We start from the raw sequence: 18,298 nt of genomic DNA, 5'->3' as shown, positions 1-18,298 counted from the left end.
ATGTTCGTGTCCAAAAAATCTCAGTACGTGTGCCTTAGTTTAGAGAGATGGTTATTTTGTTTTAGGTGGGATGATGATTAAAGTACTGCTGACATAGAAGGGAAAGGCAGGAAAAAGGGAAGTCAAATATGGTTTGCCCCCATTTTTCTTTAATATAATGCTGTTCATATTGATTTTTTGGCTGTTCCAAAACTACTTGAATTCAGAAATACAAAACCTTAATGGTTTTGGATCAGCTCCCCTGTATCCCAAAATTTAATGTCCCTTTGTAATTTCCATATAAAAACAAAGTTAAAAATGACAGAATTAGGACATCATTCTGTACAAGTTTGTGAATGCCAGGGTTCCTAGGACACATACTTTGAAAGAGGAACACAGCCCCTCTTTTTCTTTTAAGGATTTAAATTTGAGCTAGTTTCGGGAAACTTTTGGGATGTTGTCTGCTTGAACATTTCCAGTAGATTGACATGCTATTACTTTCGAGCTTTTAAGATCATAAATGAAATGGACTATTCGGATACCCCTTTTCTCTCAGGAAGTTTTACAGTCTCTTTGTTACTATAAGGGTTGTTTTCAATGTCCAGAAGTACTAAAATACTTGAGTGGTAGACAATGTATTATGTACTTATAAGTGTGAAATGTATGTTGAATCTGTCTGTTCTTTGTCTCTCTCTCTTTTTTTCTTAACCACTGCTTCTGTGAAAATGCTGAACTTAGAGCAAGCTTTCATCATGTAAAAATGCTTTTATCTTCCCTGTGTCCATATTTATCTGCATGTCCCAGCTGGCATGTACACATGTGTGCTCTGTGTACATGTGCACTGTCACACCAGCCGTGTGTATGATCCAACTCCCCCTGTTCCCTCCTACATCTGTGCAGGCCCACACGAGGGCTGTTCCTCAGCCAGGTGAAACGAAAGGTTCACTATTACAGTGTCCTGGACAGTGACCTCAGGCAAGGCTTGGCTGTAATTCACTGAGCAGCCATGGGCTGTCACAGCTGGATTTTCTGCATATCACCCAGTAAGCACAGGAATAATAACTCTGCATGTAGCCCTAACAAGTGTTTCTGCAGACTGTGCCTCGTGCATGTAACACCTGTATGTGCAGGGGCAGGATACCCAAAGCAGGGCAAGCCCTTGCATTCCTCTATTTCAGGAAGCAGTGTACAATTATTTCCTGCATTTTAAGAAAAGGCTTAATTCCTAAAAGTGTCCAAAAAGTGTGCCAAGCCTAGCTTCTGCTTTCATGGTTGGTCTTCATAGCAGTCAGCTCCAAAGAATGTTGCAGTTTCTTTTAATGTTGTGTTATCACATCAGTCAATGCTGGTGGACTCTCCAAGTGATCACCTCTCACATCTTGTTGGATCAGCCAGCGATCCCACAAGACAATGCCATGCACAGCTCATTGAAATCAGTGGAAGATGCTGCTTTGACAACTGAAGCATCATCTACCTGTCGTGTACTTGTATTTAGCTGCCACCTGACAGGTACAGTATGAGAAGAATAAGTGCTGGGCACTGAAGCATTCTAGGTCCATTTGGACCATTTCAGATGTATATATTGATGTGATTCCTTAATGCTGATCAAGCAATGGTGATTTCCAGAATGGGAAAACTGAACTCTGAGATGTTTATTTCTGAAAGATTCTGGTGGGTGTCCATTTTGGGATTTCTCAAATTTGACTCACCACTTCAGCCATATGATTCCTCTAAAGGATGAGAACATTGCAGCCTAGCCCAACTTGGGGCAGCATCAAGTACTGTCATTGTTATTTCCCTGCTGTGCTAAATTGTCCCTGAACATAAATTCCAGTCTGTGTCTGACAAGCTGGATGTTTACTTGCTGTCTTTCATATTTATTTATTTATTGGGATTTTCTTTTTGGTATGTACTGTTATCCCATATATGATCCCAGTGCTGCAGTCTGATCCTGCAGGCATGTAGTGACTCCCTCCAGCAATGTGGGGTGTTCCAAACAGCATTGTTTGGGATCTGTGTTGTCACTGAGTGGTTTTTTTTCATAAGTCAGTGCTGATGTTTCCTGCTGATCCAGTTGTTAGTGAGAGGTTTCCTCTAAAGGACACCTTTTATGAGAAGCTGAGAGATGAATCACAGCAAATCTGGGAGTTTGACTGGAGATGGCAGATGTTAGCGCCTCACATATTTCTGCTTCATTTTGGTCCTTAAACCAAAGGAGATTAAACTGGTTAAGAGATTAAGGCCACAAGCCAATAAATAGAAATACAAGTTCTTTTCACAGCTATGGGTGAATTATATTTATCTGTCTGTGGCCTGGATTTTCTGTCTGTAAAAGGAGGGATAACAGTGGTTGGCTTTGTAAAGCACTTTGCTCTCCTGGGGTGCAAACAGCAAAACAAGTGTGAAGCATTATGATTCATTACCTCCAGTTCAGATTCTTACCCCGCTCACGTCTCTTTCCTGTTGCTTTGGTGTTTCTTTAAATGCTCAGGGAGAATCACAGTGAGATCGAGAGGCGCAGGAGAAATAAGATGACCCAGTACATCACCGAGCTGTCGGACATGGTGCCCACGTGCAGCGCCCTGGCTCGCAAGCCCGACAAGCTGACCATTCTTCGCATGGCTGTTTCCCACATGAAATCCATGAGGGGCACTGGAAACAAATCTACTGATGGAGCTTACAAGCCTTCCTTTCTTACAGAACAGGTAGAATTTACAAAAATGTTGGTTATCCCTGGGTTTTTGGACTTAAAAGGTGTGAAAAAATGCTGAGAAGAGTAGAGCCTCAGCTTGATCCTTCACTGTAGTGTAGCAGCTGGTGCCAGTTACATATCCAAGGTGTGAATACAGGCAGTTTTTTGTGACTGTTTGGATGTGATCTTAACACTGTGACAGATATTTCTTCTTGGAGAAGCAAATTGGCATTCTTACCATTGAGATCTGTCCATCTGAAAAACAAGTCACTCACTGCCTCAAAGAAAGGAATTTTCACCTCCAGATCTGGGTTCTTCCCATCCTAGCAGAGATTCTCTAAAATAAGTAAAAATGAGTCTGGAAAGACCTGCCTCTCTCTCTGGGGATTAGAGAAAGGTTAAAAACATCATTTAGTCTTAATGCTGGAGTTCCCAGCAGCTGAACTGGGCAGAGATGAATCCCATCTGTACTGGCTGAGGTACTTCTTGGTTACATTTTTGATGGAAGAAGGAAGATGCACCCAGTGCTTGAAGGAAAACTCTATTTACTGAGCACATTGAAAATTCCTACCACCTGCATTGTTTTTGAAGTCCTATGGGTGTAGTGTTCATTTTTGTGGTCTGAAGTGATTTAAGCACTTACACATGGAAGTTATGGCTGGAGGCAATAGTTCTTTCTCTTAGATAAACAGCAGCTGCTGCTGACCCCTCAGTGCTCACGACTGCTTATTCCAGCTCTCCTGGAGTGTGTTTCTGGAGGGACTGTGCCATTCTGCTGGTGGCACACCCTAGTCACTTCTCATTGCAATTTTTTCTTTTTTTAAACCTTGCAGAATTACAGAGTTTGCTTTCATCTTTTTTAATAATGTGCAAAACTGATTATACTATCTTCAGTATCGTGTGACCAGCTGTGCTATGAGGTTTTTTGTTTAGTCAGTAGTTCAGGATCAGTGTGCTTTCTCTAAAACAAAGCAGCAGAAGTAGACAGTCTGTTGAGTTTCTTGAGATGAGTTATCCATTGCTTAGTAGTTCACCAGATTTTTATCCTCACCTTATCAGCTAGTATCTACCACTCAGACACTAACCCTGCTGAGCTGTCCCACCTGGAATGGGACTCAGCTTGTCCAGAGCTCTGTGTTTGAGTTCCAGGTGCAGTAACTTATCAAGCTCTGGTGGTCACTGGAGCCACCAAAGGCTGTTCAAGCTTCTTTGCCAGGAATTGGAGTGGTGGTTGTCATCCTTTGCCATGAGAGGTTTTCAAGCTCTGTTAAGGAAAGGGAGTATTTCTGGGTGATGCTGAGGCTTCATACTCACAGGCTGGAAAAAGAAGTCAAAAAGCAATAGAACCTTCTTGTGTAGTGGCTTAGGGCCCCTAATGGAAGAAGAGGCTGGGGATTCTTCCCTCATTCCCATTACACTATTGCCTTTTGTCCACTGACTGTTTAATTTACAAACAGAGCTCATCCTGAGCAGGGCCGGGGAGAACCAAACAAGAAAGTCTTATTGCTTTCTTTCCAATTAAATTATTCAGAGCTTTTAATTATGGGATGAGTTTGCCATGAGTTAGAGCTGTTCATTTCTTCTGTTTGTACTCTGAAATATCTTTTTATTTTTTAATGTTAGATGCCTAGCACAGATTATACAGTGAGTATTAGTTGTTTATTTTCCTTAAGTGCATGGAGATCACCAGATGAAAGGCAATAACAGAAAATGAAACATTGTTTGCTATTGAGATGGGCAATTTATGCTTTGCTGCAAGTTTGGTTGTATTGTTACATCAATGAAAATTTCTGTCTCAGTTTTGATCAGCTACTAAGATCACAAGAAAACAATATTCTCTGACAGTGACAGATGTTATATTTAATTGCCTTTGCTCACTGGCATTCTAATCAAATCCTTTCTTTGGAAGGAACTGAAACACCTTATCCTGGAGGCTGCAGATGGGTTCCTGTTTGTAGTTGCAGCTGAGACGGGCAGAGTGATCTACGTGTCAGACTCTGTGACTCCTGTGCTGAACCAGCCTCAGTCGGAATGGTTTGGCAGCACTTTGTACGAGCAGGTTCATCCAGACGATGTGGAAAAGCTGCGAGAGCAACTGTGCACATCTGAAAACTCCATGACAGGTCAGATATGGCTGATGTATGCTTCTGTGTGTTCAGGATCCCTGGAGAGCTTTTCCTGACATTCAGAGTGCCAGGTGTAAAAATGTGGTTAAAGTGAAACTTGGCTAGATTAAACCGTGTTTTCTTGCAGGCAGTACAGTAATATAAATCTTCTTTTGAGTGACTGCATTTTGCTTCCTATTCACTGACTTCAGTCAAACCACTTTCTTGTAGCTCTGCATTTAAACTCTGGTTTGGAATCTGGATTGTTCTCAGGCTTGGTCTGGAATCTAGATTGTTTTCATTTCATCCTCAGTGAACTTGTGACTTCTTTACAAGTATGTGTTTCTTTAGGGCAGCGTTTAATTTGAAGTCAAAAATCATACTTTAGACTTTTCTGTTTTCATACAAGTTCCTTGTGGTTTGCTAATTGGAATCTTGAGGGGAAAAATTCCAGTGTTTGGCAACTGAAAATATACTGGATTTTAATCATGAAGCTCCTGTGCAGTAGTGTAAGTTACCTGCAAGTTGATTACCTATCATATTGCACATAAAACTAAACCATATTCATATCTACAACTCTGACTTTTAGTTATTCGTGCTCAAAGCTGCCAATAGGAAACTTTAATAGGATAATGTCTTTAATAGGATATGTATATGTTAGAGCTGTGAGAATTAGTTAAATCCTGTTGTAACTCAAACTTGGAAAGGAGGAAACTTTTTATTCTTCACATATTATGTTTCTAGCTGAATGTAGGGGATAATATTAAAAAATCCCCTGATCCTAGCAGAAGTCACATTATTTCTCTTTGCTTTAGTAGTTAAGATTTCTGACCTGGTTTGCTGGAAGTTTTGTTGTGTTTCATAACTCAAAGGACAGCGATCCAGTTTTGAGTGAACCTGCACACTGTTTACAGCTTCCATGTCAAAACAGTGCCAAATTCATGATTTCCTGTGGTTTGAATGTGATGTGGTTTTGGCAGAGCTTTCATGTATTCAAATGGGAAACTCAAAGCAAAATTCTGTGGTGAAACTCCAGATGGATAGAAACCAAGTGAACAGTTAGGGGAACCTGTACAGGGCAAAACCAGCTGAGTTTCATACCACGAGACTTGCAAAAGAGCACAAAGTCTGTTTTTATTATGCAGCCTCTAATACATTTTAACATACACACCATCTTGTCCAAGAAGCAGTTACTCCAGAGCCTTAGTGAACAGTCATGTTTTGACTTCCAAAAGTGCTCAGTTATGGGACTTAACCTGCTCAAACTAGAGCTGGACTAGACATATGCAGAGCACTTCTGAAAACCCAACTCTATATTTTTTCCAGCCTTAGCTATGGGCTTTTCTTCTTCACTGAATTGATCTGTAGCCAGTGGAAAGAGAAGTTCAATAGTATTTATAGAGATAAATCCTTTCCCTGCCTGAGTCTTTTGGAGTTGTCAGATTGACACAGAAAGCCTGTAAATCTGGTGTACATGGACAGCTGAACATTTTCCCAGCATGAGGAAAGCAGAGTCACCTGCTCAGCTTTTTGAGTACTTTTGTTTTAAAGGTGTGGTTGGTAAAGTACAGTAATTTTGTATACAAGTAGTTCTTCAGGTTTTGGAGCATACAGATAACCAGAAAGTTTTAGATTTATTATTTTAAAGTTGTATTTCCTCCACTCCACAAGGTATTGTTAAATAAGAGAAGTAGTCTTCTATAAGGACTGTCAGTCCAGCCTCAATTTGTTTATAAGCAGCAGGCAGCAGGACTTTAGCACCTCACTCTTGCTCCTTTGAGATACCTTTCTAGGAGAAAGGTGATTCTAGAGTCCATTCAGCAGTTGCACTTCCCTTGCTGTAACACGGGCCATATTGAGAGCAGCAGCTTTGTAACAATTAGTGAAAGAAATCTTGCAGTGACCTGAAATAATGTGTCTTAGTGACATTTTAAAAGATGCCAAGGAAGCAAATGCATTTCCTCTAATTTGGTGTTTATTAAACCAAGTTTTCCTTGGCTTTCCAAAGGCATGTTTCATGCAGAACAAAAGGCAGTGTAGAGCTTGAAAGTGATGGGAACCACAAGCCAGTCAGCTGCATCTGGAATGTTTTTTTGCTCAGAGTTTGCTCAAGTTTGCTTCAGGCAGTAGGAACATCCTCATCTTGTAATGACGTCTGGCTGTTGAGCACAGGATCTGCTTAGGGAAAAGATTTTCAAGTGAAATTGTCTGTTATGATTTTTAATTTTGCTCTCTTCCTCATTTTCTCAGGATCCATTTTCTCAGTGCTTATAACCTCTCCCTTCAGCCCTTGAGCTGGGAAAGCAGTAACAGCATTTTGACTGAGGGCTTTGACTGAGGACTGACTTCACTTGCCCTGCAGCAGATCCAATCGGTGTCCTTTGGTTGTAATTGTCTTGTTACAAGTGCTGATCATTAGTGTGGTATTTCTGGGATTTTCCCAGCACCTCTTAGCAGTCCTGCTAACTCAGAGATGTTGCTGCAGACCCTGAGAACTTGGGAGGCTGCCACTGCCAATGGGGAGGGACAGAGAACAAGCCAGTGGAGGAAGCAGGCTCCCACTCACATTTCTGCCCCCAGGAATAAGTCTGGGACTGGGGCTGTGCTCACATGAGCATTTCTTTGGCAGTCACACAGCTTATGCAATCCTCACCTCATTTCACCCTCTCCTCCTTTGGCATTTCTGTGGTACTTACATATGAGTCACAGCAAGGGGTTGACCTGCTGAAAACTAAACTAAGCTAAAACCACTTGGTTTTGGTAGAGACAACTCTTTGGCCCACCTGATGATGGGGTTTCTCAAACTCTTCTGAGTACTAACACCAAAGAGAAGCAGGAAGTGAGTAGTTAGGAGGAGACTGGACTTCAGGAGCTGTAAAATGTATGTCATATTGAAGTGTCTGTTAACCATGGCCTCAACCACGTGATGTGTTTGGGGAGTTAGTTGCTTGCTCTTCCTTGAAATCTTAGGATATGTGGATGGATGGATAGTTTATATTTAATTTTGTGTCCTTGGAGATTTTATTCCCTGGAAATGGAACAATTGTCTACTTGTTTATTGTGCATTAATTGCTAACACATTGTAGCAACATGAAAGCTGAACTGTGAAGTGTATGAATGGTTAGAAATGATCTAGAAAAGAGCAGCTGAGCTGTGATGATGGCAAAAAACTGAGCTCCCAAGAAGTCCTTATGTGCGTCATGTGCATGAATAATCAGAATGGGGCAGATATTCAGAGTGATAATTCATTTTCCCTCTTTGTTCTTGAGAATCTGCAGATGTCAAAATAAATCACTTCAAATATGGATGAAGATCAGATCCCACAGGAGGATCCATTAGCAAAGACCTCTTTGAGCTCAGGGTGCACTGGTGGAACTTGGAGGATGTTTGGTTCAGGTGCAGGCTCAGCCCCAGTGCAAGTGAGAGCCTCTCAGTTGCAGACAACATATTTCTAATGGTACAGGGAACAGACAGAACTTAGATTTAAGCATAGAGAAAATCCACTTTTGAAGAATTCCTCTGCTACATTAGCTTTCAAAAAAAAAAAAAAGGCTGAGTAAGTATTGTAGTAGACTGTCCTTCTGTTAAAATGCAGTGTTCCAGAGCACTTCGCAGGACTCATTTCTACAAATCTAATTCTCCATAAGTAGTTCATGAAATAACAGTGATCAATACAGACACCTCTGTGTGGTTGCCTGGAAATATTCCCAGTGATTCCATGATGTGTCTGAGATGTGCTTGTCAGGGCTGTAAGATCCCTGTTCCTGCTCCAGTATCTGCAGTGGTGCAAATGGAAACACCCAGGTTTGTTACCTTCATGCAGGCAGCACGGCACATAGAAATCAGCTATAACATCTCCCTTCAGCCTCAGCCTCTGGAACCTGAAATATGCCATGGAGCAGCATGTGCCATCCCACCCATGACACAAAGGCTCCTCAGGACAGTCAGGTTTCTCGGGAGTCCTTGCAAACTGTTCCAGCTGAGCAGTTTAGGGATGCTGAAAGTGCAGAGCAGTGACTGCAAGAAAATGATGAGAACCAGAACCTCTACAGCTTTCATTTTCAAGTGATTTAAAAATGACTAAGTCACTTCACTTGCTAGCTGACAAAGATTAGTTGAGGTTACTTCTGGACAGAACTTGTATGCCAAGTTTAGTCTTGGCAAGATCTTTTATTGCCATATTTTTTAAGTGCGACAGAGTAGAACTTTATGATGGAAATTATGACTGACCACAGCAAAAGTTGAGCTGATAGGCATCTCTTGAGAAGAAAAAAGCATTGTGTGGCAATTTTCTGTGGTTCATGTATATTATGGAAGTATCACTCCATGCTATACAAGCATAGATTTGGATTGGGAACCTGTCTCACAGAACCTTCTAATAAGATGTTGTCTTGCAGTGATGATTTCAGCTTAGGCAGTTTTCTGTCCAGCTGCAAACCCATTACCAAGTAGTTTGTAGACACAGCCACAAAATCCAGATGCTGTAGATAGAGTCAAATTGCAAAAACGAGAAAACTAGTGTTCAGCTTGAAAGAGGGAAGTGCCAGAGACCAGGGGCTCGCCAGTGGAGAAGCAGAGTAAGGCATTCCACAGCACTGAACAGATGATAAATAACCATGTGAAAGAGAAAATTAGGGATAACTTTTCTCCTCAACACATAATCTTCCTGAAAATCAGCACAGGATTTTTTTGTGCTGTGAGCTGCCTTATACTGCCATGTCTGTTTTCCAGCTCTGATTTCTGCATGATCTTTCCTAGAAGGAAGAGGATGGTTCTCATATTGACAGTCAGCCAAGTGAATGCAAATGTGTTTTGAACTCTGACTTTCCATGAATTATTTAGAACTCCAGCTGATACAGAGAAGAGCTAGATGAGACTCCTCTTTGGCTTCACATATAAAATTCTCCAAAGAAATTCAAAGACTGAGTTGAGCTATGACAAGAAACACAGTCCTGGCAAATACAATCCTGTTCTGCTTTAAACGTCATCATCAGTAATAGTAAAACTCATGTTTAATGGAAAAGTAATATATTATCAAAACAATGTATGGGTTGAGTTCTGCACTCTATTGGCAAACTGCTGTATGAGTTTCTCCACATCCACTTTAAAATTGGATCAGCCTATTTATTAAAAAAAGGGGGTAAAAATGTCTATTGCAGGTATTTGTGCCAAAAGTTCTATACTAAAAATATATTGTCAAAAGGTCTGTCTTTTTTCTGTCTTTTGTAGACATTCAGATACTTGTCAAAGATTGATACTTTTCTACTCAGAGCTCTTAACACTCCCTGGGAAAAAGAAATAAAAAAAAAAAAAAAATCCCTTTTTTCAGGGCAGCGTATTTTTGCTGAGACAGTTGGACTAAACAAGAAGCTGTCGTAGAGCTCCTTTGGGACTTTGTTCTGTAGCCTTTGGTTCTGAAGAGCACATTTTGTCAGAGGTTTATGCATCAGAAAGGTACTCTGCATGTGAAGGGCTGTTTCAACTGACAGCACTTGATTTCTTTATTTTTTATTTTCTTTACTTCTGTCTGTGAGCTCTTTTAAGTACATGAACCCTAAAGAACCATCTGTCTCTGAAACGTGCCCAGCCCAGCAGATTAGGAAGTCAGAGAACAGAGAATTAAAACCAGATCCCAGCATTTTTGATTTTAACATCTTAGTACAGGGTGACTGACCTAGTAAGACAGTTGCCTCTGGGCAGGTGGGGAATGAATTGTATAATATTTTGTTTATAGAGAGTTAATAGCTACTTGTGCTTTTTATCCCAGGATAGAACAGAACTTTTCACTGAATGTCCATGAAGAATCACAACCTGTAGAGTGAAGACAAGCAGGCACCCAGTAAACAGCACACAGCAAAGCTGGTGGGATGGGGAGGAGAGAAAGTTTCCATAGACATGATATGTCCTGAATTCTTTTATGTCTCTGCAGAACTGTCCAAGACTTGACTCAGTTTTTTATGGGATTTTCCACCCACCCACACATACCCACACAGCCCCCACTTTATTCCTTGGAGGGTTGGAGGCTGGAGACAGCTGTGTCAGGATTATGGTACCTGCAGTGGAAGGTAACAGAGATTTCTGAAAATAGATACTTCAACACTGTGGTTGCTCTGAAAAAGAAGGAGCAATTCTTGAAATATACTGCTATGTATAGAATGTATATGAGTGACTGATGTGAACAGCATATTTCAGGTTCCAGTCTGTTTTTGCTGTAGAAAAAGCCCATTTTGGCAAGGCATCTTTTTGTCTTTTAAGTGTGAAATCTGGAAAGAGATTTGCCTTGTTGTTGACAACTACCAAATCATCATGTGATACCTGTTTTTCAGTAGAGTTATGTGGTCCCACTGGCATTGCTGAGAGTGAGGAGGATGTTTCGGATGTGAGACTTTCCATCCACACCAGCCCATTGCTGTGCTGTTGTTCCAGAGAAAAAGACCTGCTCATATTTTTTGTGGACTGCTTGTTCTCATAGCAGGAAGGTCACGGTGCCAGCCAGAGATGGCCTTAGAACTTGGGCAGTGCCAAGCATAGGAATTTGTGGATTTTCAGCTTTAGTCTGTTCAGCCCGCAGGATTTTTACATGCAGGATGGAGGAAATGAATGTCCTGCTTCTTCCATCCCCATTCTGCTTGCAAATAAATGAATTAGTGCAGGAAACAAGGAACCTGTGACTGTAGGGCATCCTAGAGTGCCATTCCTGCCCTTTGACACACTAGACAGTAACACAGAAATAAGAAAAAACAATTTGCTCCCAAGAAATTGGTACTTTCAAATGATCCTGTTTTAAATGTATGGTACATTTAATCTCTCAAACATTCCAAGAGAATTTTGTTTTCCTTTGGTCTCTAGGACTGTTTCTGGGGGGGGGGGGGGTGGGAAATCCCAAAAATCCCAAATATTGGGAGAAGCCAACTATGTATAAAGCAGTTCAAAAGCAACTCTTACAAAAACACAGTGACCCAGTGGTCTCTCCACTGCTGACACATTCCATTTGGGTGGATAGTACTGGAAGAAAAACCAGTGATAACAAATTGCATTTTTTAAAAATTACTTTGGTAATTATAATGGTGATTTAAAGAGGTCAGTACATGCTTTTACCAAGACAAGGAAACAACTTTAGCCTAGTACTCCTGAGACAAACTCACTACACCTGATTAACATTAGGGAATGCTTTTAGGGTGAATTTTCAGGTGTTTGGACATGCACATGCAAGTGGATTTTGTGGTTGCTGTTTCTATTCAGTCTTCACCTTGAATTTCCCACTTGGAAACTGCTGCATTCTTGGGTCTGTTATCACAGATGTTGGACTGGATCACTTTCACTTGCTGGGTTTCAAGAGTGGTGGGTACTTCTTTCATGTTCAATATTTGTTCAGCCTCCTCTGTTTTGTTAAACACGATGGGCTGTATGGAGTTAGTGGGTTTTTCCCCCCTTTCAAAAATACTGGAGTTTTACAAATACCTGAACAACTTCCTTGGTTAACACATTGGCAATAAAACAGTCCAAGTGTGCCTGGAGGGTTTTGGCACTGGCAAACTTGCAACCCTCTCAGGTTCTTCAGTGCTTTGATGGCAGCAGATGCTGGGAGAATGCAGCTTTAACATCTGCCTTGTGGAGCAGGAGCTTTGACTGTTGTGTTGTCTCAGTGAAGTCAATACAAGGCACTGAAATATTTTATTATTGGTGATGAGCTGTAGCAGCAGCCTAGGGAGGCGTGGTGAGGAGGGGTGCCTCGTGTGTAGGAATATTCACCCATAATTGGTTTATCCTGTGCTGCTGTCACCTCTCCATCCTTAGCTGAGGCTCAGCTCTGTGGCAGCAAAGACAGCACTTCTGGGTCTTTGGTCCTTCCCTGGCCTCCCACCAGCTTATTGAGGCCACAGCTCCCACTGGCTCCTCTCTGATGCCCTGCACAGAGCTGCTGGAGGGAAAAGCCTCCCGTGGGGCAGCTCACAACCAGAGTGGGAGCATGGCCCACAGGCAGTGTTCTTTGGTTTTGGTCTTTTATTGCAGTCCCTGGCATGTGAGCTTATGTCTTCAAACAGTCTTCTTTCTGTTTTTGTAGTGTGGAGACTTTTGCATGTGATTTTTTAAGTGTCTGGAGTCTTCAAAAAGAGAATTAAAACTTATAATGGATGTTTTGCCCCACACACCTTATTTAAATTGAACTAAAGAAGTAACCTGTAAAAACAACCAGACAGCATCCTTGAGCCTTTTTCTTCTCCCTCTCTTTCCCTTCTCATGTGTTTAAATTTAATTCTGTCCACAGCAATGTATCTTACAAGGTCATCTTGTGGTCGTTATTTCCTCTAATGAACTATTCCATGGTGTGTCACCACAGCCAGATTTCAGAACCAGACAATACTAGTATTTACTAACAAAGCATAAATCCCAGTTACTTGAGTTTGATAATGAAGTTCAAATAATATAGAATGCCAGGAGGTGAAGCTTTTTTGGCAGAAGGGCTTTTCAGTAAAGCTTTTTGTTGAGCATCCAAGTGAAGCAAGTAGGTTAGTTTAGAAGCTACTTACAGCGTTTGTGTATTGATTTATTATGCAGCTGTGGATGGTAAAAGAATAAATTACGTATTCCAGTGTTATTTTGGATAGCTGTTCTGTCCTGGGAGTATCTGCTGATGGTGCTTTGGAGTTTCTGGGGTTTCCATGCCTTTTTCTAGAAAGTCCAACTGTCTTTTGAGGAGCTGTTTGTACAGGTGTTACTGTGATAGTTTTCTCCAGCTCAGACTTTCCTTCAGGTACACCTGATATTTGTGACAGAAGGGCTACCCCAACTGCCCAAATCATGGAACCATTAACCTTGTCATGAGTACTTGTTTTGGGAATGAAAACACCTGCAGAGATCACAGATAGATCTACAGATCTGTATGGGCTTTAATAAGCTATTTTACTTAATATTCTGAACGTGCCCCATACTTTCAGTAACCATTCTTGAGAGTTCAAAATATATTTGGTTAAAGTGTTTTATGGGTTGGTTTTTTGAAGGTTTTTTTTGTGTTATGATTTAACTTTCAACATATGCTTTGAATTATTTGCTCCAGTTTCAAGTCCAGTTTTTCCAGGTCCATCAGCAAAGAGACTTGCATGTGATCGGTAACACTATCCCTTCAGATAGTCCCTGAAAATTAACTGAATAGCAAGGCCCAAAAGCCCACATAGTTTCCTTTTTAATTTAATTAAAATGATGCATATTTGCCCAACACTGTGGAGAATGACATGATGCAGACTGGTTAGTCAAACATGAAGGCAGGCACAGCAGGGACCTTTCGGCCTCCTGAGCTTTTGTAATAACAAGTTGTATTAAGCAAACAACTGTGTAACATGAGGGGTTTCTTATTGAAAAACAAGAAGGGGTGAGAAAACTTTTCAATTTCCCCCTTGTGGGTCAGTGTCTCCAGTTGGTAAGTAGGGAACAGACAGATATTTAAAAATAGGTGCATTTCAATTGCATTACTTATTTTTTATTTTTTTAACTTTGCTGTTGATTGGATCAACTCTTCATTCTATTGTAGGAATGTCATAACTTGACTCTAATGCTTATACAACGCCTTTTGCAATTAGATGATGTAAACCTTAACATATTTAGAGAGGTTCAAGTAATCCCCCTGAGAAGCTAGGCCAGTGAGGAGAGTGAGCTTTGATGGTTTATATTTATAATCATGGAATAGTTTTGCTTGGAAAGGACCTTAAAGATCATCTTGTTCCCCACTCCCCCCCTGCCGTGGGCAGGGACACCTTCCACTAGACCAAGTTTCTCAGAGCTCCATCCAACACTTCCACAGAAGGGGCATCCACAGCTTCTCTGGGCAACCTGTGCCAGGGCCTTGCCACCCTCTGAGTGAAGAATTTCTTCCTCATGTCTAATCTAAACCTGCCCTTCTTCAGCTTAAGGCCATTTGTCATTGTCCTTTCACTCCATACCCTTGTAAAAAATCTCTCTCCATCTCTCTTGGAGGCTCCCTTTAGGTACTGGAAGGGGCTCTAAAATTACCCCAGAGCCTTCTCTTCTGCAGGCTTAACAATCCAACTCTCCCAGCCTCCCCTTATAGCAAAGGTTCTCCTGCCATCTGAGCATCTTTGTGGCCTCTGGGCTAATTTGTTTCAGGTTTTATACTGATATATCCAGAGGCTACCACTGCATATAAATAGGACACTCAGCCTGTAAGCATAAATTTAAGCTGACTGTGCCCTGTTAAGAATATAGGTGTCATGAGATTTATATGGACTTACTGAGAATCACTGTGCATTATATTATTGAGTATTTTTATCTGCAGCTACAACATTTTGAGAATCTTGTCAGTCATGTGAGTTTGGACCCTGTTCCTAGCTGCACCTCTGCTGCTGACTGACTGCAAGCAGAAGAAATCATTCCTTTGGGTTCAGTGTCCTCACCTTTAAAATAATAGTAAAGATGTAGAAGTCTTCTGGAAGTTGCTGTGTTGTCTGCTAACAGCAAATTTGTGCTCCAAGCCAGTTATTTGTTTTGTATGTGAATACATTTATTTATCAGTGTATTGCAAGGTAGTGGTGTGTGCAGTGGGGTAGGGCTATGGGGCTGCTTCCTGCTGCAGGATAAAGCAAACACATGAGGCCAAGGAAGCCCCAGCCTGGGAGATCTAAAGCAGTCTCATAACATTGGGGTGGAAGGCAGTGCCAGCTTTGGAGCAAGAGCCAAAGAGCAAGAGCAACTGCATTTTATCCCTGCCATCCCACAAGTTTCTTGGCTGGTATGTGTGCAGTATGATCACAGCTGGGAAGTCCTGTGTGGTCCCTGATGTAGTTCCAGGCTGTGTGAGCTGGCTGATTTTACAGTTCTACTGTATTCTCAAGGGATGTTTGCATAGCAATGTCCCCTCGGCTTCGTTCTTGTGGAGAATTTAGCAAGCACAAAATCCTGTATGGCAGAGGAGAGGCACGAGTGTTGTGCTGCTGTACAGCAGGCTGGTAGGGTGCAATCCCATGTGGGCAGGTCCCATCCTCTGTAGAGCCAGGCCAGCTGGGAAGCAAGAGTGGGAAGTATATGTGGAGAGACCTTATTTCCACCTGCAGTGCTTCTTGGTCCTTGAAACTTCTGAAAGGATCATAATTTTAATATCATGGAAGATTACATCAGCCATCTCCACATGACAGGAACGTGTCCATTTTTGTCATTGTCCCCCCCCACCTCACCCCTGCCATGTCCTCACTTTCCTGTAAGCCAGGGATGGGGTGGTGATTCTGGTCCATAAAGGCTGTGGTACCAGCAGGGGATGACCTGTGCTACCCAACACCTTCCAGGCAGAACCAGGGGCTCCTGCACCACGGGGGAGAACAGAGCACTCGCTCTCTGACTGATGTGAAGCAGGAATGTTACAGTAAACAGCAGCTTAGTGGGTATTGCCTTGAGAGCTGCACTGTGTCCCTGATGTGAGCGAGATGTGAGGCTGTAAAATCAGCACTGGTTCTGGGTGCACTGGGTAGCTGATGCCAGTCTGGTGCTTCTGCCCTTAGTTTGTAATTTTAAGGGGATGGTCTTAATTTCACCTGTGTTTTGAGTGTTTGCTTTCCTCTTGATGAGGGGGCAGAGGGATGCACTTTTTGTCAGTACAGTTTTATTAAAATTGTATTGTTTGGTGTGTACTCTGATATGGGTATGTGCGTGGTAGGTAAGTCTTTGCTTTTATAAGCCTTGCCTTTATGTAAATAATAAACCCCAGAATGCTAAAAAAAGGCTGTTCATGTTTTGGGGTTTATTTAATTTGTTCTATTTATAAATTGCAAACTTCTTCTGGTTTATGTAAATATAAGTTCCTGGAAGGAGAGTCTTCAAATGCTGTGTTTGCAAGGCAGTTGTGATTCTTAATGTGTTCTGTAATTTTTTTAATATTGGAATCCACAGGGTGGATGTATATTTATTACACTTAATAGAGCTTAAAGCACTTGCTGAGCTGCAGTAAACACTAGATAAAATTGTATCCCTTACAGTTGTGGGGCATACATTGTAAAGTTTTTTTTATTTTGTTTTAATTGTTGAATTAATGCAGAATAATTGCTCTGGAGTAAGCATATCAAGAGTAATTTAATATAAATTGATCAAATTTAGGCTGTTTATTCTTATTGGAGACATTTTGTTTATGCATTTGTAATGCATCTGTTTTGAAGAAGAGCTCTGTCAGTTGTGTAAAGCTGAATGCTCAGCTGTAGTCATTGCATGTGTGTAAACCGATAAATGGCAGTTTCAAGAAGAGTTTCACCTTGTCTTCTTGAACTTGACTGTTTATCTCAAACAGTCACCTGAGTCTTGATTCTCTACAAAGTGGAGAGCAGTCAGAGATTTTTAAGCTGATCTTTTCTGTTAATTTCTAAGGACTTAATGTACTAATACAGAACATCACCACGAAAATCCTTTGTTCTCTGACCCTTCAGTTTGAGGGTGAGCCTACATTTGGAGCTGTGTTCAGCAGCAACAGTACCTTGACCATCACTTTGTTTTTATTTTTAATTATTTCCTCTTGTTTTCCTCCATCCTGGTCTTGCTTTTTCCGGTTTTATAGTAAGACAAAGATGGTTTTAGTTTTTATAAGGATTTTTGAGTTCAGTATTCCTGTGTTCTGTTTGTCTTCCTTGAGCAGCCTGTGGAGTATTTTTGATGAACACAAAGTCATCTTTTGTTATCTTGTCCAAACCAAACTTTATCCTTTATTTTATTTTGCCTGGAAAGAAATGTGTGGACAGTCAGTGGCTGAGAATAATTATGAAATATCAAACTTCTTCTTTGTAAGACAAGACATTATCATCTAAAAGGTGAAACTTGCTGTGTTGCTGAAGGTATTGAGGTCAAGGTGAGATCTATTAGTTCAGACTGTTTCCCTATCAGGTCCATGATTCTGTGCAAGACAGGAGTCCATCTACTGCTGAATTAGATGGAAATGGAAAATTGTATCATGTGCTTTGCCAGCAGTATTTCTGTGCACGTGAGGCCAAACCAAATTTCTCCTGAGATTTTTGAGCTGGGTTTTTCCATGCTGCAGACTGGATGTGGGCACTGTATGGTTGTTTTAGACCAAATCATTTCAACTTGCACTAAAATCTTTGCAGAAGAATGTGCTCATGTAACAACCTTTCTTTCTAGTTACAGGCTGCAGCATTCTTAGGAACTGGGGATCCAGCAGAGAAAAAAGCATTTGTGGTGGAATTAGGTGTTGAAGTTTATGGAGTTTTGAATTAAAAAAAAAAAAATAAAACAGAAAAACCCCACTAAACCTGAAAAAAGTAAAAAGAACAGACTGTGTTTGATTACCAGGCTATAAACCTTAGCATGCAGTGCATAAACATGGAGGAAAAATTTCTGACAGGCTGGTGCTATTGTGTGAAAGTGGATTTGAGCCAAATTCCCAGATTTGAAACCCCATGAACTTCAGTAGGCCCGGGCCAATCCTTGGCTTAGGTTCATCTCAAAACATTGCAAGCGCAGAACACAAGTTTGAACGTTCTCAGTAGGAACTGGAGATCCAAAAGGGGAAGGT

The 18,298-nt window shown here is 41.2% G+C and overlaps 1 protein-coding gene across 4 annotated transcripts in view; it reads left to right on the top strand.

Annotated features, from left to right (window-relative positions):
- ARNT2 (aryl hydrocarbon receptor nuclear translocator 2) overlaps positions 1 to 18,298 on the top strand; it is a 97,196-nt gene that overhangs the window by 33,385 nt on the left and 45,513 nt on the right. For all 4 annotated transcript variants that reach the window (XM_053954801.1, XM_053954798.1, XM_053954799.1 and 1 more), the window contains 2 exons: positions 2,471 to 2,684; positions 4,581 to 4,794. In XM_053954801.1, coding sequence (XP_053810776.1) covers positions 2,471 to 2,684; positions 4,581 to 4,794 — 428 coding nt within the window. The remainder of the gene's footprint in view (positions 1 to 2,470; positions 2,685 to 4,580; positions 4,795 to 18,298) is intronic.

Source organism: Vidua chalybeata, chromosome 13 (genome assembly GCF_026979565.1).
Source record: "Vidua chalybeata isolate OUT-0048 chromosome 13, bVidCha1 merged haplotype, whole genome shotgun sequence".
Lineage (NCBI taxonomy): Eukaryota > Metazoa > Chordata > Aves > Passeriformes > Viduidae > Vidua > Vidua chalybeata.
The sequence above is the reverse complement of the archived record's forward strand: the minus strand, read 5'-3'. Positions and strand labels throughout refer to the sequence as shown.